At 44.0% G+C, this 27,264-nt stretch overlaps 1 protein-coding gene across 2 annotated transcripts in view; it reads right to left on the reverse strand.

The window, feature by feature from the left end:
* Positions 1 to 3,024: 3,024 nt before the first annotated feature.
* The window catches only part of LOC115205218 (uncharacterized protein C16orf52 homolog B), a 34,440-nt gene continuing 10,200 nt past the window's right edge, over positions 3,025 to 27,264 (reverse strand). The window contains exons 1-3 of one of the 2 annotated variants that reach the window (XM_029770966.1): positions 17,039 to 17,798; positions 16,568 to 16,780; positions 3,025 to 4,893 (exon numbers count right to left, since the gene is read on the reverse strand). In XM_029770966.1, coding sequence (XP_029626826.1) covers positions 4,709 to 4,893; positions 16,568 to 16,780; positions 17,039 to 17,276 — 636 coding nt within the window. In that variant the 5' untranslated portion in view covers positions 17,277 to 17,798 and the 3' untranslated portion in view covers positions 3,025 to 4,708. Of the gene's footprint in view, positions 4,894 to 16,567; positions 16,781 to 17,038; positions 17,799 to 27,264 lie in introns of those variants that run through there. The other variant, XM_029770975.1, reaches the window with a different exon arrangement.

Below are 27,264 nucleotides of genomic sequence, written 5' to 3' on the forward strand. Positions count from 1 at the left end.
CCTTTGAATAACCATTTTTGGTTCCAGGTAGAACCCATTATGTTACAGGTAGAACCCTTTTGGGTTTCATGTAGAACCCTTTCCACAGAGGGTTCTACATGGAACCCAAAAAGGTTCTACCTGGAACCAAAAAAGGGTTATCTTATGTTGACAGACAAAGAACCCTTTTTGCTAAGAGTGTAGACTAGGTCAAGAGTTGTTACTGGTCAGGTCACATGGTCAGGAAAAGCTTCCTGTCTCTGGTTGACTGAACCTTATCCTTAAGAGTTTAAGCCCATATTTAACCTTTTTTTGGGGGCACTAAACTTTTAACTGGTACCGGGCTCCCCTCAGATGCGTCTTGTGAGGGTCATAGAGCAAAACAACCGACCTGTTTATGAGATTCTCACCTCTCCGTGTTCGTGAGAGTCTCAACTTTCCATAGAGGGGTCATGTTAGTGTGTAGCCAAAACTGTTTGGACGCTACAGACAGAAGTTGGCAGATTGGCAGTACCGACTTCTGACGAGTCCCGTGACGATTGTGGGGGTCGTAGAGAACACAAAACGGAGAACACCATCGTGAGAGTCTCATCTTTCCATAGAGTGGTCATATAGAGTACCACAGTATGAGTCATAATACCCATAAAACCTAGCAGTCAAACAAGGAAATGGTTGCAATCGTTTATCCACCATTCATTTTGCCCCATAGGAGATTTTAGAAACACTTAAAATAAGGGCTGTTTCGTATAGGCTTACCCTGGCGTGACATTTTGATAACCGTGTAAATCTCTCTAGGACAAAGTGACTTTTATCAATATATTCGCCTGTATTTACCCACCTCACCCCCACAAAAATGAAATGCTAATTAGCTGCTAATATGGCTGTCAAATAACTACAAATGCCATGATGATCTGGACAAAACTGCCAAATCAAGGCAAAGGTAAGAATCTCTAGATTAACTATCTAATGTTAGATACATTTAGTAATGAATAAATTGGTTACATTTCTATGACAGTATACCTGTTAGCAAAGGTGTCAGCTAAAGATGACGCGCAGGAGCTTGCAGGGATTTGTAGTCTTGTATGGTGTCTACTTTGATGCTAATTAGCATTTTCGAATCTGAGAGTAAATATATTGATAAAAGTTACCTTGTCAGAGAGAGATTTACACGGTTATCAAAACGTCACGCCTGGGTAAGTCTACACAAAACCCAGCCCTTATTTTAAGTGTTTGTAACATTCCCTATAGGAAAAATAAATGTTGGGAAAATGATTGGAACCATTTCCTTGTTTGACCGCTAGGTTTTACGGGTATTATGACACCTCCACTGTGGGGCTCTATTAGTTTGGAGGCCAAACCATTTGGACACTACAGACATTTTCGTGAGAAGACCGGGATGTGTCATTGTCTGACAAACACCGCTGTAGCTCGGCCAACTTCCACCGCAAATGCTCCATCTTAAACAGACAGATTTTGATGGGGATTTGTTTATTATGCTAATTACATTTCCACAGGGGCACGGACATAGACTCTAGGGGGTCAATCTAGCTGGTAAATTCATTTGAATGGCAAAATGGCAGACTTCACCTAATACCCAAATAAGAACCAGCTCTCTTTATCCAAACAACCAGATTTGGGGCATTCCTCATTATAAAATGGCCCACTATTCACTATATACCAACAGATCAGGGAAGAGGGTGCCATTTGATAGGGAATAGGGTGCCACCTAAATGTTTTGCTCTGGTATGAAGTTTGCTCCATCTGTTGTTATCCAAGGGGAGTGAAGCAGGTGTTACTAAAGACACTTTCATGGTTTAACTTCATTTTAAAATACTAATTTCTTTCTCTCAGAAAAGAACTGGTGCAAACCTTGGACTGTTGGAAGTGATTGGTAAATGTGGCCCTTTATTTCCGTTCTTTTGGATTTAATTGAGAGTATGGATCACATCACAGGCATTGATTAGTTTCAAGATGGTTGACAGACAAGATGCTGTAATTAGATGGAAGAGGAGCCTTGACTATTACACCTGTAGAGCTCATGTCTTTATTTGCATAGATTTGTGCCTTTTATTCTATACAGTCAGATGATGTTAGTGACTAGTGTCTTGCTAATCACTTACCCAAACAGTCAATGTGCACTTCCATATAATCAGATTAGCATTTTGCTGTGGATACATCATTCCATTTTGCACTGTAAATAATTAGTGTTTGTAAATGATGGAAGGAAAAATGTAATCAGTTGCATTATGTAAATCTTTGTCCATTCTTGGCTGGACACTGAGCACACAGACTTCTGAACAAAATCCACATTTAACAGAAACATGAATGCAGTATGAACATGAATGAAAGGTCACTCATAGGTTTGACTGTAAAACTTAACAGGAGATTAAGTCAATTCAAAGGTGAATATGGCAAGCACTGTTAAAGTCTTCAAAGAAACAACTTGAATCAATAGTGGCGGAGTTGGGAGGGTACTGTACGTTTTGTTCTTCACTAACTTCACTGGTGCTCATTTCCAGATGAACAATAAGCGCTTTACAGGGAGACTGAAAACATATAGCCCTTCAACTGAGATGAACCTTGGTTGCCCCTGTCTTCTACATAGGTTTGTGTTGAAAAAAGTGCAATGTCTTAAAACGTTCAGATGGGAAGGCCATTTGGAGATGGCACATTGTTCTACAGATTATCACATAAGAAACTGAAAAATATATAACTGAACCCCCCCCCAAATTAAACGTTTTGTGGTAAAATAAATAAATAAAGAGGTCCTCTGGATTATTTTATATATACGTTTTACATAACCTCATTGTTTCAAATGTTTTCTCCTACTGAACGTCGCCCTGGTTTTTGTCATTGCCTTTTTTTCAAAGACCGGTGTGATTGGCTACTCCCTAGCCAGTCAGACACTAGTTGATAAATTACAAACCAGGAAACACATAAACCAGCTGACATGGTGGCCCTCAAGGCCTGGAGCTGAAAACTAACATGTTGAAACAGAATAAATATTATACAGTATGTAGAGTGATTGTGTCAGACTCAAACACATCCGTCTTTTTTCTCTTTTTATTCAGTGAAAGATAAATAATTTGCGTCACAAGCTTTATGCCTAGCCGCCTGATCAAGACAATACAATTTCTAGGGAACTCATCGTCATGGTTTGGAAAACATAATAGTAGTAGTTTGAATAAGAAAAAAATATGAGGTAAGAAGTTATTTTTTTATACATTTGTGGTGCCTCTTCTGCTATTAGCTATACCGTTGAATGCACAGTGCTTCCTAAAACAGAAATTCTGATCATGGCACAACAACAAATCAAACTAGGAACCAGAAAGGGCTTCTTCACAATCCATATTATACAGACCAACACAAAGAAAAGCTGAGCAGGAATGGAAATGGACAACAAATACTTCACCATGACTTAGAGATTGAGCCCGAAACACGTGTGTGTGTTTGTGTGCGAGTCTTTTGTGCATCTGTTAATGTGTGTGCGCGTGTGTGTGTGTTTCACAGGCATCGGGCACAGCACAGTAGTGAGGCACAGCCCCACAACGACCTGACCTGCAGTCCCTGATGCCTTTTATTACTATTTTACAAAGCAAAACATCACTCCTGCCTGATCCCATCCATGTTTCATAATAATCCAGGTGCTCTCAGTCTTCATTCCCTTTTTCCTTTCCTGTAGTGCAGCTGGTAGGTGCTTGACTTACTGTGTGGTGCCTGGCCAATTAAGGAACCTTGGTCGTCAGGGCCTGGGGTCCTACCCTCCCCTCTCTGGAACAGTGCACCTGTCTAAATCCCCTGGATTATATGGGTCATGGTGCTGGGGTTAAGGTTAGGGTGAAGATGGAAAGGCCAATGTAGCAGTCCACCCTCCCTCTTCCAAAGGGGACTTGCTCATGCCCAGCAAGCTAGGATGCCACCTAGGATGTCATCTCAACCAACCTTCCCCCTCTACCCCAAATAGCCCCCTCCCTAGTTACTGCCTAACCATGGCTGAAGTGACTCGTCCCAGGCCACACATGGGGAGGCAGAGAGACAATGACCCCATCAGCAGCCTCTTAATATACCCTTACAGCTCCTCCAGAGGTTTGTTGGCCCAAACTTCACCTCAAACCACCTCAGTGAAAAAGGGGGAAAGGAGAAAGCAACAACCCCAAAAAACACTAAATGGAAGAAACCAAAACAACTGAAATAGTGTAAGAAGCCAAAAATAGCAAAAGGAACGGTTGAGATGACAACGGTTTGTTTTCTCGCTGGGCAGGAAGGGTGAAGTGGAGATCCTCCGAAAGGTGTGACGTCATAGTTACTGTCGCCATGGCAACGGCAGGGGGTTTGGGGAAAGGACGGCGGTCGTTCCAACCCCCCCACCCCTCTTCACCCCCCCATGGAGCGGACTGGTGTCTCCCGCATCGCTCTCCAAAGTGCAACAACAACAATGTAAAAATAACATGTTTTAAATAAGCAAAGGCAGAGAGGGAAAAAAGCCTGAGTCAGTTCGACAGCGTCCATATTCGTCCGTGTCTATTCATCTCAGTTAGTTTGTTATTCCGCGTTAACCGTCCCAGCTGCATATCGTCACACCGTCCGTCAGAGACATCTCATCCCTGCTTTCTGGCCAGTGTTTTTCTTTTTAGTCGTCCATTTTTCTTCTCCTCCATTTTATTGATCTCCTTTGTATGTTTTTCCTCGGCCCCAGCTTAAAGTCCAGGTGGCAGAGCGGTAGCCGCAGTCAGCCGGGCAGGCACACCTTGCCTGCGAACAGCAGTCCCACTATGGTGAAGAAGATGGAGAGGACAAAGAGGACGTAGGAGGAGCCCACCACCGTGTTGTTGGGCAGCTTGTATGGCTGGCCACCCACCTCGTTGATGTAGAAACCGATGGGGAAGATGAGCGCCGCCATACAGAACAGGATCACTGAGGGGGAGAGAGAGATAATGTTAGACATGTTGGAATAGTTTACTATTTCCTGTGGTGTTTGCTACACTGGAGACCGATCCGCTTTCAATTAGGATGAAACCTGGGATTGGATGCTTGTCAACCAAATCTCCCTCTGGGATAATAAAGATTGACTTGATTTGTTAATTGATTGAGTGACTGACTAATTAATTGATGAATTTAATGACTGAATCATCACTCGTCCTCAGTAGGCCTACATACTACCGCACAACGTCACACACACTACAGAACCAAAACACTCGTCCAAGGCCCCAGACACCATCACGCCTCAACCCTTTTACATAAATAGACCTTAGCTGTGAAGGAGACACACTCCAGTCTCACCACCGTGAATGTACCAAGGCCACGAACACACCAACCAGACCATGCAGGTTTTCAGAAGAGCTCCAAAAACAACAGGCAGGCAGACGGGACGCTCTTCGGCATAGGATAAATGGGGCCTTTCAGTGGGCTTCCAAGCAGATCAATGATCAGAGGGAGAGAGAGAGAGATGGAGGAATGGAGAGAGGAGAGAGAAAGAGTGTGTGTGTATGTGTTTAACTATATTTGTGGGGACCAGAAGTCCCCACAAGAATAGTAATTTAATTTTTTTTTTGAACAACTGGGGACAGTCCCCACAAGGTAAAATGTTAATTTCTAGGGGGTTAAGGGTTAAGGTTAGAATTAGTGTTAGGGAAAATAGTATTTTGAATGGGACTGAATTGTGTCCCCACAAGGTTAGTTACACAAGACTGTGTGTGTGTGTGTGTGTGTGTGTGTGTGTGTGTGTGTGTGTGTGTGTGTGTGTGTGTGTGTGTGTGTGTGTGTGTGTGTGTGTGTGTGCGCGCGAGAGAGAGAGTAGGAGAGAGAGAGAGAAAAGTGAGTTGGCGTTGTAACAAACTGAGGCAATTTTATAATCCACTCAGCTAGAGGGAGCCGAGACCAGGGAGCATCTCCCTCTCTTCAGACAGTCAGGGCAGCGGATAGAGAGGGACTCAGGACCTGATCAAGAGACACAAACACCAACTGAACACCCACACATGTACGCACAACATAGATTCTGTGGGCTTTGAGTGAATCTGTCCATCTGAAGCAGTGTTACTAATCTGAAAAGGCAGAGCCAAGGACTTACACATACTCTATAAAACGTACTCAAAAGGTAGTATAAATATAGAGTTGAATTACTTTAAAAGATTACTTTAAAAGCTAATTCGATATAGTGTAACTTAATCACTTAGGCTAATGCTAATTCAGTGGACATGTGGTGGTCTGCCGTCAAATAACTTCTGCTCTCCTCTCTCCTACATGGTAGAGTATCCATGTTCTCTCCCTGTCAGCAGCAATAGAAGGGCCACCCCATCACAAACACTGTCACATCATGACAGGGCCGTATGAGACATACCAGGAGCTATAGGAGAGAGACTGCAGACATGTTCCCCAGGCATGTCCTACTGAAAACTAGCTACAGCACGATAGAGGCTACCCAAAGATAGCGGAGAGCTTGACAGTCATTACAGACGTATGGACCATGAAAATAGGCCACCACTTAATGTGGCATCCTACTCTGTGTCGAAAAAAGCAACACGTATCATTAGATAAAAAACCAACAAGTAAAAATAAAGAAATATATACAGTATCAGTCAAAAGTTTGGGTTTTTCTTTACTTTTACTATTTTGTGTTTTCTATATGCGTTATTTCATAGTTTTGATGTCTTCGCTATTATTCTACAATGTAGAAAATAGTAAAAATTAAGAAAAATTCTGGAATGAGTAGGTGTGTCCAAAATGTGCCCCCCTTTTTCTCCCCAATTTCGTGATTATGATCTTGTCTCATCGCTGCAACTCCCCAACGGGCTCGGGAGAGTCACGCTTCCTCCTAAACATGACCCGCCAAACTGCGCTCCTTAACACCCGCTCGCTTAACCAATGTGCCGCACCAATGTTTCGGAGGAAACACCGTTCAACTGACGACTGAAGTCAGCCTGCAGGCACCCTGCCCGCCACAAGTAGTCGCTAGAGTGCGATGAGCCAAGTAAAGCCCCCCTGGCCAAACCCTTCCCAAACCTGGACGACGCTGGGCCAATTGTGTCCGGTCACAGCCGGTTGTGACACAGCCTGGGATTCGAACCAAAGGCTGTAGTGACACCGCAAAACACTGCGATGCAGTGCATTAGACCGCTGCGCCACTCGGGAGGCCATAAATATATATTTCTGAAGAGACAAGCACTTGGCGTCCATTTCAAGACACCAATTAGTGTGTTAGACTTCCTGCTGAGAGAAGTGATAACACTGATAATAAGTCACTGCTCTGGCACCCAACAAAGTGGAGTGACACACCAGTCCTGATGGGGCACAATACGGTTTGTGTGTGTGTGTTCAGTGTGTGTGTGTAAGCAGTGACTGGGCACAGGGACAAGGTCAGGAGTAAAATAATTTGGGTAGTTATCGGTCTTAATCCAAATGATCAGCCTCTTGGTAGGACCAGTTAATTAAAAAAAGCCATTGTTAATTAGCATCATGAAACTCCTTATGTTTGGTTTTATTTTGGGGCTTTCAGAATATTTATTTGAAGATATTGCAGCCTCCCCAGCTACCAAATGTTAGATCCCAGGACGATCTACACAAAATACTCTGTCAGTGGGAAAAAAATCTAACAATTGTAAAAAATTCTGAAAAATTAAAACACTAATCTATCTCGATTAGATAAGTATTCAACCACCTGAATCAATACATATTAGAATCACCTTTGGCAGCAATTACAGCTGTGAGTCTTTCTGGGTAAATCTCTAAGAGATTATCACACATGGATTGAGCAACATTTGCCCCAAATTCTTCAAGCTCTGTAAAATTGGTTGTTGATCATTGCTAGACAACCAATTTCAAGTCTTGCCATAGATTTTCAAGCAGATAAGTCAAAACTGTAACTCGGCCACTCAGGAACATTCACTGTCTTCTTGTTAAGTAACTCCAGCGTAGATTTGGCCTTGTGTTTTGGGTTATTGTCCTGCTGAAAGGTGAATTAATCTCCCAGTGTCTGGTGGAAAGCAGACTGAACCAGGTTTTCTTCTAGGATTTTGCCTGTGCTTAGCTCTCTTTAGTTATTTTTTTATCCTGAAAAACTCCCCAGTCCTTACAAGCACACCCATAACATGATGCAGCCATGACTATGCTTGAAAATGTGGGGAGTAATACTCAGTGAAGTGTTGTTTTGGATTTGCCACAAACATAACACATTTAGGACAAAAAGTTAATTGCTTTGCCACATTTTTTGCAGTATTACTTTATTACCTTGTTGCAAACAGGATGCATGTATTCTGTACAGGCTTCCTTTTTTTCACTCTGTAAATTAGGTTAGTATTGTGGAGTAACTATAATGTTGTTGATCCATCCTCAGAGTGTGATAGGAGAAAACAAACAGTTTAAAAATCACCATTGCCCTCATGGTGAAATCCCTGAGTGGTTTCCCTCCTCTCCGGCAACAGAGTTAGGAAGGACGCCTGTATCTTTGTAGTGACTGGGTGTGTTGATACACCATCCAAAGTGTTTTTAATAACTTCACCATACTCAAAGGGATATTCAATGTCTGCTTTTTATTTATTTTGACCAATCTACCAATAGGTGCCCTTCTTTGCGAGGCATTGGAAAATCTCACTGGTTGAATCTGTGTTAGCAATTCACTGCTTGTCTTAGGGACCTTACAGATTGTATGTGTGGGGTACAGAGATGAGGTAGTCATTCAAAAACCATGTTAAGCACTATTATTGCACACAGAGTCCATGCAACTTATTATGTGTTAAGCAAATGTTTACTACTGAACATATGTAGGCTTGCCATAACAAAAGGGGTTGAATACTTATTGACTCAAGACATTTCAGCTTTAAAATGTTTAGAAATTATGATTTTTTGGGAAAAGAGAACTCTACTTTGACATTATGAGGTACAAAAAAAAGGCAAGTGACAAAAAAAATCTCAATTGAATCCATTTTAAAGTCAGGCAGTAATACAACAAAATCGGTAAAATGTCAAAGGGTGTGAATATTTTCTGAAGGCACTGTATGTCAAATAACCAAAGGAGAACATTTAGGGAAGTGTTCGCTGGGTCTTGTCTATAAGTGCAACTGTCAATCGAAAGTCAAACAAGATAATTCTCTGATTCCTGTGAATTACCACTGAACAGACAAACTGGAAACGGACTAAATCAAATCATGTTGCTTCGCCAGACATACAATCAAAGGCTTACAGATTAAACTTTCTTCCATTCACACTGAGTGCCCTAACTAAAGCTTCAATCATAGGGCTGATTTTCCAAACGCACGTAGATGGAAATCAAAAGAGGCTTGGGGCAATAACTCCTCATATGCTTCCACAACACTACAGCTACACATCATGTCCTCCAGCCCAAACCCACACAGGCTATTTTCCCCCTCAGAAAGGGACTGATTTAGCCTAGCTAAAACAGCTCAGATGATGCAGCTGGTTCTCTATGGCTCTCTCTACGCTAGCAGGCAGGCTGGCTGGCTGAATGTGTCCTGTCTTTGCTGCCAGCTAGCGAGGAGAGTGTTGTCTGGCTAACCCCCCCCGGACTGGGCAGACACGGCTAATATTTACGTCTGTCCTCACTGCCGCGGCCATGTGTTTACCCACCGCAAGCCAGAACCTCAGTGTTTTTCAAACTACCTTAGCTGATACGTTACTGATTCTTAGACTAGTGCCTGTCAGAATACTGTACCTCACTGTACCTGGGGTGTAGTGTACAGCGAAGTCAGACAGCGGGGTTTGCTAGGGCATAGTAGTGTCTGGCTAGGGCCTAGTGTAAAGAGTAGTGTACAGGGACCAGACGGGGGAATAGTTAGGGCCTAGTGTAAATACTGTAGTGTACAGGGGACAGAAGGGGGAATAGCTAGGGTCAGTGTAAATACTGTAGTGTACAGGGGACAGAAGGGGGAATAGCTAGGGTCAGTGTAAATACTGTAGTGTACAGGGGACAGAAGGGGGAATAGCTAGGGTCAGTGTAAATACTGTAGTGTACAGGGGACAGAAGGGGGAATAGCTAGGGCCTAGTGTAAATACTGTAGTGTACAGGGGACAGAAGGGGGAATAGCTAGGGCCTAGTGTAAATACTGTAATGTACAGGGGACAGAAGGGGGCCTAGCTAGGGCCTAGTGTAAAGACTAGTGGACATTATTTTAACAGTTTTATAAACGTTTGGGTTTTCTATCCAAATCTACCAATTATATGCATATCCTAGCTTCTGGGCCTGAGTAGCAGGCAGTTTACTTTGGGCGCGCTTTTCATCCGGACGTCAAAATACCGCCCCCTATCCCAAAGAAGTTAATCAATAAGTGCATTGATGACTCCGTCCCCACAGTGACTGTATGTACAGTGAGGGAAAAAAGTATTTGATCCCCTGCTGATTTTGTACGTTTGCCCACTGACAAAAAAATGATCAGTCTATAATTTTAATGGTAGGTTTACTTGAACAGTGAGAGACAGAATTACAACAAAAAAATCCAGAAAAACGCATGTTAAAAATTTTATAAATTTTTTGCATTTAAATGAGGGATATAAGTATTTGACCCCCTCTCAATCAGAAAGATTTCTGGCTCCCAGGTGTCTTTTATACAGGTAACGAGCTGAGATTAAGAGCACACTCTTAAAGGGAGTGCTCCTAACCGCAGCTTGTTACCTGTATAAAAGACACCTGTCTACAGAAGCAATCAATCAATCAGATTCCAAACTCTCCACCATGGCCAAGACCAAAGAGCTCTCCAAGGATGTCAGGGACAAGATTGTAGACCTACACAAGGCTGGATGGGCTACAAGACCATCGCCAAGCAGCTTGGTGAGAAGGTGACAACAGTTTGTGCGATTATTCGCAAATGGAAGAAACACAAAAGAACTGTCAATCTCCCTCGGCCTGGGGCTCCATGCAAGATCTCACCTCGTGGAGTTGCAATGATCATGAGAACGTTGAGGAATCAGCCCAGAACTACACGGGAGGATCTTGTCAATGATCTCAAGGCAGCTGGGACCATAGTCACCAAGAAAACAATTGGTAACACACTACGCCGTGAAGGACTGAAATCCTGCAGCGCCCGCAAGGTCCCCCTGCTCAAGAAAGCACATATACATGCCCGTCTGAAGTTTGGCAATGAACATCTGAATGATTCAGAGGACAACTGGGTGAAAGTGTTGTGGTCAGATGAGACCAAATTGGAGCTCTTTGGCATCAACTCAACTCGCCGTGTTTGGAGGAGGAAGAATGCTGCCTATGACCCCAAGAACACCATCCCCACCGTCAAACATGGAGGTGGAAACATTATGCTTTGGGGGTGTTTTTCTGCTAAGGGGACAGGACAACTTCACCGCATCAAAGGGACGATGGACGGGGCCATGTACCGTCAAATCTTGGGTGAGAACCTCCTTCCCTCAGCCAGGGCATTGAAAATGGGTCGTGGATGGGTATTCCAGCATGACAAGGACCCAAAACACACGGCCAAGGCAACAAAGGAGTGGCTCAAGAAGAAGCACATTAAGGTCCTGGAGTAGCCTAGCCAGTCTCCGGACCTTAATCCCATAGAAAATCTGTGGAGGGAGCTGAAGGTTCAGGTTGCCAAACGTCAGCCTCGAAACCTTAATGACTTGGAGAAGATCTGCAAAGAGTGGTACAAAATCCCTCCTGAGATGTGTGCAAACCTGGTGGCCAACTACAAGAAACGTCTGACCTCTGTGATTGCCAACAAGGGTTTTGCCACCAAGTACTAAGTCATGTTTTGCAGAGGGGTCAAATACTTATTTCCCTCATTAAAATGCAAATCATTTTTTTACATTTTTGACATGCGTTTTTCTGGATTTCTTTTTGTTATTCTGTCTCTCACTGTTCAAATAAACCTACCATTAAAATTATAGACTGATCATTTCTTCGTCAGTGGGCAAACGTACAAAATCAGCAGGGGATCAAATACTTTTTTCCCTCACTGTACATACCCCAACCAGAAGCCATGGATTACAGGCAACATCCGCACTGAGCTAAAGGGTAGAGCTGCCGCTTTCAAGGAGCGGGACTCTAACCTGGAAGCATATAAGAAATCCTTCTATATCCTCTGATGAACCATCAAACAGGCAAAGAGTCAATACAGGACTAAGATCGAATCGTACTACACCGGCTCGGATGCTCGTCGGATGTGGCATGGCTTGCAAACTTTCACAGACAACAAAAGGAGTTGTCCAGTGACACGAGCCTACCAGCCTGCCCAGTGATACGAGCCTTCACTGACATTTTCAACCTCTCCCTGTCTGAGTCTGTAATACCAACATGTTTCAAGCAGACCACCATAGTCCCTGTGCCCAAGAACACTAAGGTAACCTGCCTAAATCACTACCGACTCGTAGCACTCACGTCTGTAGCCATGAAGTGCTTTGAAAGGCTGGTCATGGCTCACATTAACACCATTATCCCAGAAACCGTAGACCCACTCCAATTTGTATACTGCCCCAACAGTTCCACAGAACGATGCAATCTCTATTGTACTCCACACTGCCCTTTCCCACCTGGACAAAAAGAACACCTATGTGAGAATGCTATTCATTGACTACAGCTCAGCGTTCAACACCATTGTGCCCTCAAAGCTCATCAATAAGCTAAGGACCCTGGTACTAAACACCTCCCTCTGCAACTGGATCCTGGACTTCCTGACTGGCCGCCCCCCAGGTGGTAAGGGTAGGTAACAACACATCTGCCACGCTGATCCTCAACACTGGGGCCCCTCAGGGGTGCGTGCTCAGTCGCCTCCTGTACTACCTGTTCACTCATGACTGCACGGCCAAGCACAATTCCAACACCATCATTAAATTTGTCGATGACACAACAGTGGTAGGCCTGATCACTGACAATGACGAGACAGCCTATAGAGAGGAGGACAGAGACCTGGCTGTGTGGTGCCAGGACAACAACCTCTTCCTCAATGTGATCAAGACAAAGGAGATGATTGTGGACTACAGGAAAAGGAGGACCGAGCATGCCCCCATTCTCATCGACAGGGCTGTAGTGGAGCAGGTTGAGTGTCCACATCGCCAACAAACTAACATGGTCCAAGCACACAAAGACATTTGTGAAGAGGGCATGACAAAACCTATTCCCCCTCAGGAAACTAAAAAGATTTGGCATGGGTCCTCAGATCCTCAAAAGGTTTTACAGCTGCACCATCGAGAGCATCCTGACTGGTTGCATCACTGCCTGGTATGGCAACTGCTCGGCCTCCGACCACAAGGCACTACAGAGGGTAGTGCGAACGGCCCAGTACATCACTGGGGCCAAGCTTCCTGCCATCCAGGACCTCTATACCAGGCGGTGCCAGAGGAAGGCCCTAAAAAGTGTCAAGACTCCAGCCACCCTAGTCATAGACTGTTCTCTCTGCTACCGCACGGCAAGCGGTACCGGAGCGCCAAGTCTAGACCCAAGAGGCTTCTAAAAAGCTTCTACCCTCAAGCCATAAGACTCATGAACATCTAATGAAATGGCTACCCTGACTATTTGCATTGCCCCCCTCCCCTCTTTTACACTGCTGCTACTCTCTTTAATTATCTATGCATAGTCACTTTAACAACTCTACCTACATGTACATATTACATTAATTACCTCAACTCTGTACCGGTACCCCCTGTATATAGCCTCTCCATTGTTATTTTACTGCTGCTCTTTAATTATTTGTTCATTTTATTTCATTTTTTCTCAAAACTGCATTATTGGTTAGGGCTTGTAAGTAAGCATTTCACTGTAAGTCTACACCTGTTGTATTCGACACATGTGACAAATAACATTTGATTTGAAGTTGACTGCAGGTATTTACTTAAAAAGTAGCAACAAATATTATAATTTATTAAAAAACACTTCAAAGAAATTGTTCCAACTGTATTGATACTGTACCAGTACCTGTGTTGGTACTGAAAAACCATCCCGCGGCTATTTACAAATACCCCGGTATATATGGTATACCGCCCAAGACTACTAGCTAGGGCCTAGTGTAAAGACTGCAGTGCACAGGGGACAGAAGGGGGCCTGGCTAGGGCCTAGTGTAAAGACTGTAGTGCACAGGGGACAGAAGGGGGCTTGGCTAGGGCCTAGTGTAAAGACTGTAGTGCACAGGGGACAGAAGGGGGCTTGGCTAGGGCCTAGTGTAAAGACTGTAGTGCACAGGGGACAGAAGGGGGCCTGGATAGGGCCTAGTGTAAAGACTGTAGTGCACAGGGGACAGAAGGGGGCCTGGCTAGGGCCTAGTGTAAAGACTGTAGTGCACAGGGGACAGAAGGGGGCCTGGCTAGGGCCTAGTGTAAAGACTGTAGTGTACAGGGGACAGAAGGGGGCTTGGCTAGGGCCTAGTGTAAAGACTGTAGTGTACAGGGGACAGAAGGGGGCCTGTACTGGCTGTACAAAGGGATCCTTTCAGGTGGCAGTGGCCCTGAGCCAGCTACGCCTACTGGTAGCTTCCTTTCCCCAGCCAGCAATCATCACCTGTTAGCCCCCTATTAGCTACCCCCCTAGCTAATAGGGGGCCTGCACCTTTCATTCTGTAACACAGAGCACCAATCACATATGCCCCTTATCCCCAGCCCCCTCACTCTCGCTCTCTCACATACTCAATCTCTCCCCCACTTTAACTCTACCTCTCTTTTAATCCCCTTTTAGTCTACCACTTCTCCTCACTCTACCTTTCCCTCCCCTCTCCCTCTTTCCTGAAAGGAGAAAGCCCAGCCTGCCCATTACACAGCAGCAACAGCAACCCTGTGAGGTGCAGTGCTCAGCACTGTCAGGGAAATACTCAAGGCCCTCTTACTTTCTACCCCGTTTAGAACCCCTCTCTCCTCCTCCCATAGCTGGCTCTCAGATTACAAGTGATGCTTTTCTACCTCTCCAGTCTCTCAATCCCACTCTCATTTTCTCTTCATCTCCCTCTCTCACTCTTCCTGGTCCAGTGTAGCTCAGTGTCATTCTGTAGTCTCCCCTTCACACATCTCAATCTCTACCCCTACCTACAAACATTCTCCCGTTCCTTCCCTCTCAATCTCTTTCTTTCTGGCGCCAGGTAGCCTAGCGGTTAAGAGCGCTGGGCCAGTAACCGATAGGTTGATGGTTCGAATCCTCGAGCCGGCAAGGTGGAAAAATCTGCCGTTCTGCTCTTGGCGAGGCAGTTAACCCCCGCAACACCACCTGCTCCCCAGGCGCCGATGACATGGACGTCAATTAAGGCAGGCCCCCTCACCTCTCTGATTCAGAGGGATTAAATACGCAAGACAAATTTCGGTTGAATGCATTCACTTGTGCAACTGACTAGGTTTCCCCTTTCCCTTTAAAATGCATCTCTTTGTCTGAAAGAAGCCATCAATGGTAGTCTTCACTGCAGTGACAGAGAGTGGGAGAGAAAGCGATAGAATGTGAAAGCACAAGAGGGAGAGCGGCAGAGACAGAGAGGGAGAGTGTGAAAGCATGAGATAGAGAGAGAAAGAGAAAGTGAGAGAGTATCACTAAGGACCTGATACAGCCAACAGAACCCTGGATGATTGGGACTATATCCTCCCTGTTGCCAGGGCAACCTCAATACTTGGCTCAGAGCGATGTGTGATTGTCAAAAAATTACTCAATAAAATCACATTTAGCACGTGACACAGATTTGCAATGAACACATTGACAACGCATATTTTTAGAGGGGTTGGAGGGAAATTGATTATTGGGTGATTCTTGGGTAAATACACCATAGAAATATAATCATTCTTATTCTCTATATACGACTAACAGATAATGACTGTGATGCACCAATTCAATCAACTGTGTTTGTGTGCTAGTAAAACTCTGCCTCTAGGTGTGTGAGTGAGTGAGGGGGGGGGTGTCTCTTCTCTTTGCTAAACAACCAATCAGAATATGAACACCTACACAGCCTTACGAAACAGCCCAGCTCAGCAGGGCTGCTGAATGTTGGGTTGGTATTGAGTTAAGAACTGTCTCCTCTGAATTCCTGTCTAAAAAGAGGGGATGAGTGTTGAAAGACAAAAAGAAGCGATTGAGTGGTACTCTATGACGCCCACACAGGTACCATAGAATGCACTTCTCAGTCGAAGAGCTGCAGGGAAGGGATGATCTGGAGGCATGGAGGATAGACACACATACAGCATACAAGTACGCACGCACGCGCGCACACACACACACACACACACACACACCGCCCACACAAAAGACGCAAACATCACACACATTGGTTCCATTGGTTTACCTGAAATCAGTTTCAACACTGAAATTCTGGGCATGAATGCAAAGCCAAACCAATATTTTCACAGCCCCCCTCTCCCTCGCCTCCCCCTTTCCTCTTCTCTCCCTCAACTTACTCTGTCTCTACCCCTACCCCTCCTCCGTGTAGGAGAGAGGGTATATCTGAGACCTCTGTATCTAGGCCTACAGCTTGTTTGGTCAAGCAGGGTGATAGAGAGGGTGCATTTTTTACGTTTGAGTGACCAAGTACCACTATTTAGTGGTCAAGTGTAGTGTGTCTCTGAGTAACGTCTATCAGTAAAGGTACACTCAGCTGGTTGAGCTTGGCTTTGATTGGTCAAAGTACACTCCACCGTCAATAATGTAGGGTCGTTTCGGTCACTAGTCACTTACTCCCGGTGAAGGCAATCCAGCGGGCGTATTTGGTGGCCTCGCGGCGCCAGTGGGATGCCACCAGCAGGCCACAGGTCACCGTGAGGGAGATGATACCCAGGATGATGAAGAAGAGCGTGGTGACCCACTCGGGGGGAAGCCGCGGGGGGATACAGGTGCGGTCTCGACCGTGGATGGTCTGGCACTGCCGCACCAGGCCTACAGTCAGGGCACCTATATATATATATGAGAGAGAGAGAATAGGTGTTAGATCATACACACATTTAAATACTCACACCAGCCACTGTTAGGGCACATCTTTGTAGGGCTGGGCAGTAAACCGTATTTTACTATATACTGGTATTGATGCAGTCCGGTTTGCATTTTTACTTTACCTTAGCTTACATAATGGTATTTGGTTTGTTAAATATAATTGAAATGTAATAACTGAGTGATGTAACAAAAAAAAATATGGCAATCGCCCGTTCTTACCGTCAGTAAGAGACTGCGAACAGCTGAGAACTGCTAATTTCCTAGCAAGAGCTTCTAGTGCGCGCCTGTGATTTTTTTTGTTGCCATGAATAGTGCCAGAGAGGCAGCACTGGAGCCAAAGATGTGCAAATGTACTTTTTTGCCACAAATCTTGCCTGTGAGGCAGTGCGGGTGACAAAAGCACTCTAGAAATCGGCACAATGCCCCTTGTGGCGAAAATAACTGCTATTGAATCCATTTAAAATATATGGTACTAGGAAAGAAAAAGTGACTTTCACAAAATAGAGGCATACAAAGACAAAACAAATGTGGTACAGTGTGGAAATAACAACAAATGAGTGAAAGAAATGCAGAAACTGATGAAAATGCAGAACATTATTTTTGATTGAAGTTTGATTGAAACGTATAAAACAATCAGAAGAGAGAAAGCCCCATTAAAAACACTTAGAATGTATTTGTTGCCACCCTAGGGCCATGCACAACTCATAAAGCATATTTAGAACTTTTATATAAAATACTGTCAAATACCGTCATACTGTCAAAAAGATGATATATTTTGTCCATATCGCCCAGCTCTACATCCATGTCAGGGCAGCTGGAACACACACTCTCTGTCGACTAACCAATCAGATTCTTTATAGGAAAATATTGCCTGGCTTCACAACACTCAAATTGTTCCCAAACCGTTAACAGAATTACCAACAAATCTGTAACAGAATTACTGCAAATGAAATTGGCTACAATGGGAAATCATAGTAGTCACAAACCAGTTGGGTCACCTGCCTTTCACTGGCATACTGTTATGTTCAGCTCATAGGGTCACCTGCTACTGTCCTCCCTTCTACTAATATACTGTTATGTTCAGCTCATAGGGTCACCTGCTACTGTCCTCCTTTCACCTGGAATACTGTTATGTTCAGCTCATAGGGTCACCTGCTACTGTCCTCCTTTCCACTGGTATACTGTTATGTTCAGCTCATAGGGTCACCTGCTACTGTCCTCCCTTCCACTGGTATACTGTTATATTCAGCTCATAGGGTCACCTGCTACTGTCCTCCTTTCACCTGGAATACTGTTATGTTCAGCTCATAGGGTCACCTGCTACTGTCCTCCTTTCACCTGGAATACTGTTATGTTCAGTTCATAACGGTTTTCTTTCTGTCGTCTGGTGGTCAAACCAAGAGTGTTAAAACAGTCAGTCTAGACAACCCTTCCCTCTCTCTCTGCCGTTCTTTCTTCCTTTCTCTCATTTCCAGTTAATGTCACCTCTCCCAGCTGACACCTACCCATGAGCCCCCCCCCCTTTCCGTTTAATATGACCAGCATCCTTACCCACTGAGCACCGACCGACAACAGACCTCCATGGACGTTGAAAAGTAGCTGAAATTTGGTCAGTCCACCCTGGCCTTGATGTTAATGTCCAGAGACAGTTTGGAAAGCACAGTACAGTACAGTGAGTAGAGCACAGTAGAGTCCAATACAATACAGTACTGAGCAAGGGTTGGAACCGGTTCAGGGAACAGAACAGAAAACCGGAAAATAATGATATTTTTTGAGGAAAATAATCAGAACCGCGAATGAAAGTTATCTATACTGTTCCAGAACAGAAATGTTATTTTAAAAGCATGAGAACCGGTTAATAACGTTACTTTATGTTCCGGACATTTTATTCCAGTCCCCCCAAAAAACACAATAAAGTTCCTATGCAACGCCCTCACCATGTCGCTGATCAACTTCTTCCAGTGTCTGCCGGCCTGCCACCTGGAAATATTTGCCAGTAAGTGTGCATGTGTAGACCCCTCCCCCTCTGAACCATAGTCTAGTAGCCTACTGACATTACAAGCGTGATTCAGAAATTAGGGAGAGATTTTAATTCGAGAATAATTAATTGACCTTTTCAATGCTAGTTAAAGATACTATAGTTATAACATTTCACATTGGATTTATTAACTACAAAATGAACTACTATTTTAATTCCGGTGCTGCTCTGCACACACAAGCTTGTTAGCTAGCTAGCAGGTCCAACGTTAAGCCAACTATGACGTTCAAAGACATTCAAAGTTCCTTTATAGAAGCCGCTCCTCCGTAGGTATAATTCTGTGGGCCTAATTCAGATAATGCATGTCATAACAAGATTCCCAGCGCTTCAAGCCAAGCCTCCTCAACCTTCTCTCTCTCTCTCCCCACTGCAAAATTTCAGTCACATCTCACGCCCTACACTCATCTGTCCAGTGCATGTAAATATTTTCTCCGCTCCACCACAAGCTGCTCTATCTGCACTGATTTCAGAAGTTTAAAAAGGAACAGAAAGGCACCATATAAACCGTTACTTTGTTACTGAATGAACACTTATTTTAACATAATATAATACATCAATAAAATCAATTTAGCCTCAAATAAATAATGAAACATGTTCAATTTGGTTTAAATAATGCAAAAACAAAGTGTTGGAGAAGAAAGTAAAAGTGCAATATGTGCCATGTAAGAAAGCTAACGTTTAAGTTCTTTGCTCAGAACATGAGAACATATGAAAGCTGGTGGTTCCTTTTAACATCAGTCTTCAATATTCCCAGGTTAGAAGTTTTAGGTTGTAGTTAGGAATTATAGGACTATTTCTCTCTATACGATTTGTATTTCATATACCTTTGACTATTGGATGTTCTTATAGGCACTTTAGTATTGCCAGTGTAACAGTATAGCTTCCGTCCCTCTCCTCGCTCCTACCTGGGCTCGAACCAGGAACACATCGACAACAGCCACCCTCGAAGCAGTGTTACCCATGCAGAGCAAGGGGAACAACTACTCCAAGTCTCAGAGCGAGTGACGTTTGAAACGCTATTAGCGCGCACCCGCTAAGTATCTAGTCATTTCACATCGGTTACACCAGCCTAATCTTGGGAGTTGATAGGCTTGAAGTCATAAACAGCGCAATGCTTGAAGCACAGCGAAGAGCTGCTGGCAAAACGCACGAAAGTGCTGTTTGAATGAATGCTTACGAGCCTGCTGGTGCCTACCACCGCTCAATCAAATATCAAATCATAGACTTAATTATAATATAATAAACACACAGAAATACGAGCCTTAGGTCATTAATATGGTCAAATCCGGAAAATATCATCTCAAAAACAAAACGTTTATTCTTTCAGTGAAATACGGAACCGTTCCGTATTTTATCTAACGGGTGGCATCCCTAAGTCTAAATATTCCTGTTACATTGCACAACCTTCAATGTTATGTCATAATTATGTAAAATTCTGGCAAATTAGTTTGCAACGAGCCAGGCGGCCTAAACTGTTGCATATACCCTGACTCTGCGTGCAATGAACGCAAGAGAAGTGACACAATTTCACCTGGTTAATATTGCCTGCTAACCTGGATTTCTTTTAGCTAAATATGCAGGTTTAAAAATATATACTTCTGTGTATTGATTTTAAGAAAGGCATTGATGTTTATGGTTAGGTACAGTCGTTCAACAATTGTGCTTTTTTCGCAAATGCGCTTTTGTTAAATCATCTCCCGTTTGGCGAAGTCGGCTGTCTTTGTTAGGAAGAAATAGTCTTCACAGTTCGCAACGAGCCAGGCGGCCCAAACTGCTGCATATGCCCTGACTCTGTTGCAAGAGAAGTGACACATTTTCCCTAGTTAAAAGAACTTCATGTTAGCAGGCAATATTAACTAAATATGCAGGTTTAAAAATATATACTTGTGTATTGATTTTAAGAAAGGCATTGATGTTTATGGTTAGGTACACGTTGGAGCAACGTGTACCTAAGCGATTATATGCAACGCAGGACAGGCTAGATAAACTAGTAATATCATCAACCATGTGTAGTTAACTAGTGATTATGATTGATTGATTGTTTTTCATAAGATAAGTTTAATGCTAGCTAGTAACTTACCTTTGTCACGTTCTGACCAGTAAAGGGGTTATTTGTTATTGTAGTTTGGTCAGGATGTGGCAGGGGGTGTTTGTTTTATGTGGTTCGGGGTTTGTTGTGCTATGTATTATGTAAGAGGGGTGTTTGTTTAGAGTGTTCCGGGGTTTTTGGGCTATGTTCTTGTTAGTTTATTTCTATGTTAGTTCTAGTCTTTCTATGTCTATGTTAGTTAATGGGGTTGACCTTCAATTGGAAGCAGCTGCCTCTCGTTTCTTCTAATTGAAGGTCTTATTTAAGAGGGGTGTTTTTGTAATGGGATTTGTGGGTAGTTGTCTCCTGTTTAGTGTCTGAGGACCTGACAGGACTGTTAGTGTTGTTCGTTTGTTTTGTATACGTGATTTGTTTGTTTTTTCCTTCTTTTGAGTAATAAAGAAGATGAGTATACGCATTCCCGCTGCGTTTTGGTCTGATCATTACGACACCCGTTACAACCTTGGCTTCTTACTGAATTCGCGTAACAGGCAGGCTCCTCGTGGAGTGCAATGTAAAGCAGGTGGTTAGAGTGTTGGACTAGTTAACCGTAAGGTTGAAAGATTGAATCCCCGAGCTGACAAGGTAAAAATCGGTCGTTCTGCCCCTGAACAAGGCAGTTAACCCACCGTTCCTAGTCCGTCATTGAAAATAAGAATGTGTTCTTAACTGACTTGCCTAGTTAAATTTTTTTTTTTTTTAATTTAAATCGGCCAAATCGGCGTCCAAAAATACCGATTTCCGATTGTTATGAAAACTTGAAATCGGCCCTAATTAATTGGCCATTCCGATTAATCGGTCGACCTCTATACAGCACAGTGAGTAGAACATAGTATAGTATAGTGCAATACAATAGTACAGTAAAATATAGTAGAGGACAGTAAATAAACAAATCGTAAAGTACAGTATATTGTCCTGTACTGAACTATACTGTACTCTACCGCGCTGTACAGAACTCCACTCATCTGTGCTGCGATGTCCAAACATGAGGAGAATGATATTCATATCCATAATTACGCATTTCTGTGTAGTATAGATCAGGGACCCATGATGTATTTCCGTTACCGTAATTCCACTTCACTTCAATAACCAAAATAGATTTTTGTTAAACTCAAGATGCCATAGCTGACACCCCATTCTTTCTGCAGACATCTTTGAATCTTAATTCTCAATATGTAACATTTTGGGCGACCTGACCAAATTTACATAGAAATGTGAGTTATAGAACAGCCATTCACATTGAAAGCAAGTCTAAGAAGCGGTATATTTGTTCTATGAGCACTATTTCTATGCTTCTTCTTGTGTATTTTACCTTTGGGTTTGTACACAGCTTTAAACAGATGAAAATACTATATTTTTGTTATGGAAAATATAGTATTTCACAGCGATTTAGATAGTACAATGATTCTCTACACTATACTTGCTTGTTTTGTCACAAACTGAAATTTGGCGAACTATTAGAATTTTTGCAACCAGGAAATGGTGTTACAAGTTCTGCATAGTGTATCTTTAATTCTGAGCGTATATTTAACTGTTTTTGGAAAACGTGTTCACATAAAAACCTGAGGGAGATTTTACAGTAATTCCGTTACCAAAGTTTCCATCTGCACAGTACTTACATTAAATTCGTTAAAAGTAGCCCTTGTGCATAGAGCTCTATTGTTTGTTAAACTTTGAAAATCAATGTTTTTTGTTTGGCATACATTTTAAAGTGAAAAGACTGAGACAAAGTGTAATTCCGTTACTGTGGAATCCCCCCCCCCCCACCCTTTAATCTGTCTGTGAATCAATGCCTGCTAGGGGCTCCTTTCTGCAGCCTACTGGGCCCAATTATGTCAGAGGAGGCTGAGGCTGTTGCTCTGTCGCACACACAAGGACGCACATACATGCACGTCTCCCACACACACACTGCAACAGATTGTAATGGTTCTTCTCACACACATGTGCACGTACACACAGCAACAGATAAATAATTATCCACTCCCAGGCACGTACACACACTGCATCCGGATGTTTGTCTTGACACCTCAGCATTCCCTGTATAATGTGTCAGTTCATTAAGAAGCAGAGGCTTTGAATAAGTCTAAAATGCTGCTAGCTAACGTGACAGCAGTTTGCATCGCTACTATATATTTCATCTCACTTCCACCATCAGACACAGTAGAGTATTTCTCCCTTTGATTTATCTACCAAACACACACACACCTTCCTGTCTTCTCTCTTCCTCTTTTCCTACTTAACTTTCTCTCACTTCAAATTGAAGAGGCTTCTTTCTCTCCCTCCCTCTCTCCAGTTGAGTTCCTTCCCTGATCTTGAAGTCAGTCAGTAAGTATGCACATCTGTTGGTCTGGAACACGGAGGAGAGGAGATAATATCTAGCCTATGGCTGAGAGCCTACTGGAGCCATCTATCACTGATCAGACACACACTGAGGATTTATAGCCTCTGGACTGAGCCATGATGACGTCTGCCTGAGATAGACTAGCTCATGAGCACACACACACACACACACACACACACACACACACACACACACACACACACACACACACACACACACACACACACACACACACACACACACACAGATCAGACCACTGAGAAAAATAGGAGAGACACTAAATCCGTGTGTGTTCATCTTCATGGAGATTTCTACCTGAGTAAGCATAACGGTATCATATTATGCATGAAAGGTTTAGGTGGTAGGAACCTGTAGTCTTTTTCATGAAAGGTGGGCTCGGTTATGAAGAGTGGGTTTTACTACCACCTTCACCATAATCTTACCAGGTAGGCTATCGACAATACGTTCTCTTCTACAACAAACTTGGAAAGACATGGTGGAAAAGATGATACAATACATATTGGTGGTCCAATGGTGGAGATGCTGAAAGACAGATTGGCCTGGGAATCTCCTCTTGTACTGGGGCAGGGCGGGTCTCCTCTCCTCTCGTATCCCACAGCGAGCCAAACAGTTCACTGGCCATCAGTCCAGAGGAAATCCTGTCCCTTTATAACAGCTAGCAGGCCAGCACAACACTGCCTCTACAATAACAAGCAAACACAGCCTCAACCCTTCCCTAACCACACGTACAAACACTATGTAGGCCTAATGCACCTCGGCTGGAGAATGCTTTAATGTGCTAGAACAATAGAGAACATTTTAGAGATTCTAGAATCAACATATTCTAGAATTCTAGCCCTGGATATTCTAAAATAGGCTACATCCAAGAATTACAACATTCTAGAAGGCCATTATTTCCTTGCCTTGTGCAGTCTGCACTGGGGCCGACGTGTTCTTCTGTCAACCGGAAGAAGTCGGAACTACTCAGCCTTTAGACTAAAGAAAGAAGGAGGTCGGAGCGAGGCAGACTAAAATGGCACCTGGAACGCCCACCAGAGCACTAGAGCTTACCCAAGAGCCTATTTCTGAAGTGAAGTAGGCCATATGTTCCTGCCTGGGTACTGTAACCTTGAACCTGTCTGAGGACGGGAAGTGTGTGTGTGTGAGAGTGTGTGGAACATCAGCGGGCTCTGATAGCACTAATAGTCTTGTTTTATGGCCATTTCCCCCTGGATCCTCCAGCCTCCTGCTGATTCACTAGCTCTCAGTGGAATTCCTGCCTTACAACAGGCAGGCACGGCATGGCACACACACCACTGGACACGACACACACACGCCATGCAAAAACAGGGTACTCTGACACAAATTACACAAACGTACACACACACTCCGTGAGACTACACATCTGGATAAATAAACCTGGAATCTAAAATGAAAAGTGTGAGCAACGGAGCGACGCCTCATTTCCCCCCAGCCCACCGCAGAGCAGAGCTGGTGAAGGGTACAGCAAGACCCACCACTGCTGCTGCTGCTGTGTACAGACAGACATCCAGATATACACAGAGCACAACAACACTCATACACTGTCCCACACAGTAATACAGCCTCGTCACACAGATACTGACAGTCCCCATAAAAACATTACTAACAGTTGTAATCTCCATGGATCCCCGTGTCTCTAGCTAACCGTCTCCCATGTACCTCCCCTCTATTCTCTCTGTATTCACACAGCTCAAATCTGTTCCTGTTCTCCGGTGTTCCCTCCCATGTACCTCCCCTCTATTCTCTCTGTATTCACACAGCTCAAATCTGTTCCTGTTCTCCGGTGTTCCCTCCCATGTGCCTCCCCTCTATTCTCTCTGTATTCACACAGCTCAAATCTGTTCCTGTTCTCCGGTGTTCCCTCCCATGTGCCTCCCCTCTATTCTCTCTGTATTCACACAGCTCAAATCTGTTCCTGTTCTCCGGTGTTCCCTCCCATGTGCCTCCCCTCTATTCTCTCTGTATTCACACAGCTCAAATCTGTTCCTCTTCTCCGGTGTTCCCTCCCATGTACCTCCCCTCTATTCTCTCTGTATTCACACAGCTCAAATCTGTTCCTGTTCTCCGGTGTTCCCTCCCATGTGCCTCCCCTCTATTCTCTCTGTATTCACACAGCTCAAATCTGTTCCTGTTCTCCGGTGTTCCCTCCCATGTGCCTCCCCTCTATTCTCTCTGTATTCACACAGCTCAAATCTGTTCCTGTTCTCCGGTGTTCCCTCCCTGTGTGTTCACTCTTCCCTGCCATGTCTGTTTTTTCATCATCTTCTGTTTCTCTCTGCCCCTCTCTGTATCCCTGCATGTGTTCTACTGATCCCCGTCCCCTCCCTCTGTATTCTCTCCATCCTGACGTCTGACTGTTTATCACAGCTTCTCTCTCTCTCTATGTTCATTCCTTCTTTCCCTCCATCCGTATTCACTCTTCTTTGAGTGAGATCACCGTTTCTCACCCCCTCTCTCTATCTCCATTAGATGACTGCTTCTCGCCCAGTCTGTGTCTAAACGAGAGGAAATGAGGGCTGTGTGAGTTGGTCCTGAGCATGGGAGAGCATGGCAATGCTGTCATTAGTGTAGGTGCAGAGAGGTGTTAGCTACTGTTAGCCAGACAGCAGGCATCACTGGAGGGATGAGTGGAGCAGGAGGCCTCTAAACTCTGCTGGGTGGAAGTATGGAGGTGGAGGTGGCAGGCAGCCACTGCAGGTTTTAACAGCCCGGCCGTTCTTGTACTTACATCACAGGGCTGCAGGGGAAGGTAGACTGTAGTGTTGACTGTCCCCAGACACACACACAAACACAAGTAGACTACACACACCCACACACACAAATTCAGACTACATAGCCACACACACAGGTAAAGACACGCATACATACAAACATTCATTCCAGAGACGTATACAAACAACACACACACAAACTGGCTTGCATATTCAATACCCGTACACAAACAAACACTACATACAGTCTTCAAAGGTGGACTTCAAAAGGTAGGAAAACACATAGCCACGGTCTGAAGTTAGTTACCACTGCATACGTTTTCCAAACGTTTCCAGAAGACAAGTGTCTTCATATTCGTTCCATGACAGAAGGACAGACGCTTACACACACAGTTTTACTTAACACAACAACATAAAAGCGCTTGTTAAGGGAGAGGGCAGGAAGCTGGTAGTATAATTTTCAACAGCGAAGCACTTCTTTCTCCCTAGTCCCTCATGCCCTGACCATGTACTAAAACAGGATGCCGCCCAGTCAGTGCAGACAAAGATGGTGGAGGAGGATTCTGCTCTCTGGTACAGCCGGTACAGAGAAACAGGTGGTTATTGTGGCTGTGTCCCAGCTTGGCTGTTGATACTAGCATGGCCACCTCCAACTGGCTCGTTCAATCTCTACACTCCCCTGCAACTCTTCCCTGGACAGGGTGTTGAAAATGTGTTCTCAGTTAACCTATCTGGTAAAGTAAGGGTTAATGATCAAATATTAACTTGCTACATTCACACATACAGCCTACAGTATGCCCACTGTAACTGTGCTTGCTCTACTAAAACAAGGCTAACCAAGACAGTTATCCAAACCTTATGCCCCAATAGCACGCAAGGAAGCAAGAGGGATGCTTTGACTGTACAAGGACGAGGACAAATTAAGAGCTATTTCCAGATGTACGCTTTTAAATATCACATTTTCAATGGCACGGCTTTGTTTAAACAACAACTACAAAAACAATTTCCTCAATTGTACCTCAGCGTAAAGGTTGTTTCGTCCAACGATCAGAACAGAACATTTTCACAGCAGTGGGAGGGCTTGGCACCGCTTGCTGGCTTTGCCATTTAGAAGTAGACCAGAAATCCCTCTAAAAACAGCCACCGACACGACCTATCACTGAGAGAGACAATCAGCCGTCCATGTCAACACACCGATGAATAGAACCGAAGAGGGAGAGTGTG

This window comes from Salmo trutta, chromosome 1, assembly GCF_901001165.1.
Source record: "Salmo trutta chromosome 1, fSalTru1.1, whole genome shotgun sequence".
Lineage (NCBI taxonomy): Eukaryota > Metazoa > Chordata > Actinopteri > Salmoniformes > Salmonidae > Salmo > Salmo trutta.